Genomic DNA, 237 nt, shown 5'->3' on the forward strand with positions numbered 1-237 from the left:
TCACACAAACAAAACTGTTTCCGCTCGACTCGTATGCAGCGTAATAGTCGTTGTTACATATATATTTTTCTACCACAGCCTCTAGAAAATTCAGCCTGACTCAGATGAATTTCAGTCTTATCCTCGAAATCACCGTGTTTCCGTGACTGACAACTGGATATATAATCAACAGCGAATATGAACATACAGCTGGATATTAGATGGTCGACTTGGTCTTCACAATTGAGGTTGTGTAAC

The 237-nt window shown here is 39.7% G+C and overlaps 1 protein-coding gene across 2 annotated transcripts in view; it reads left to right on the forward strand.

The window, feature by feature from the left end:
- LOC119586133 (facilitated trehalose transporter Tret1-2 homolog) overlaps positions 1-237 on the forward strand; it is a 5,618-nt gene continuing 5,381 nt past the window's right edge. For both annotated transcript variants that reach the window (XR_005229934.1, XM_037934825.1), the window contains exon 1: positions 1-227. Coding sequence is in view for 1 of the 2 variants with exons in the window: in XM_037934825.1 (XP_037790753.1) it covers positions 178-227 (50 nt within the window). In the remaining variant the exon portion in view is untranslated. The remainder of the gene's footprint in view (positions 228-237) is intronic.

The sequence above is a fragment of the Penaeus monodon genome, chromosome 21, assembly GCF_015228065.2.
Source record: "Penaeus monodon isolate SGIC_2016 chromosome 21, NSTDA_Pmon_1, whole genome shotgun sequence".
Taxonomy (NCBI): domain Eukaryota; kingdom Metazoa; phylum Arthropoda; class Malacostraca; order Decapoda; family Penaeidae; genus Penaeus; species Penaeus monodon.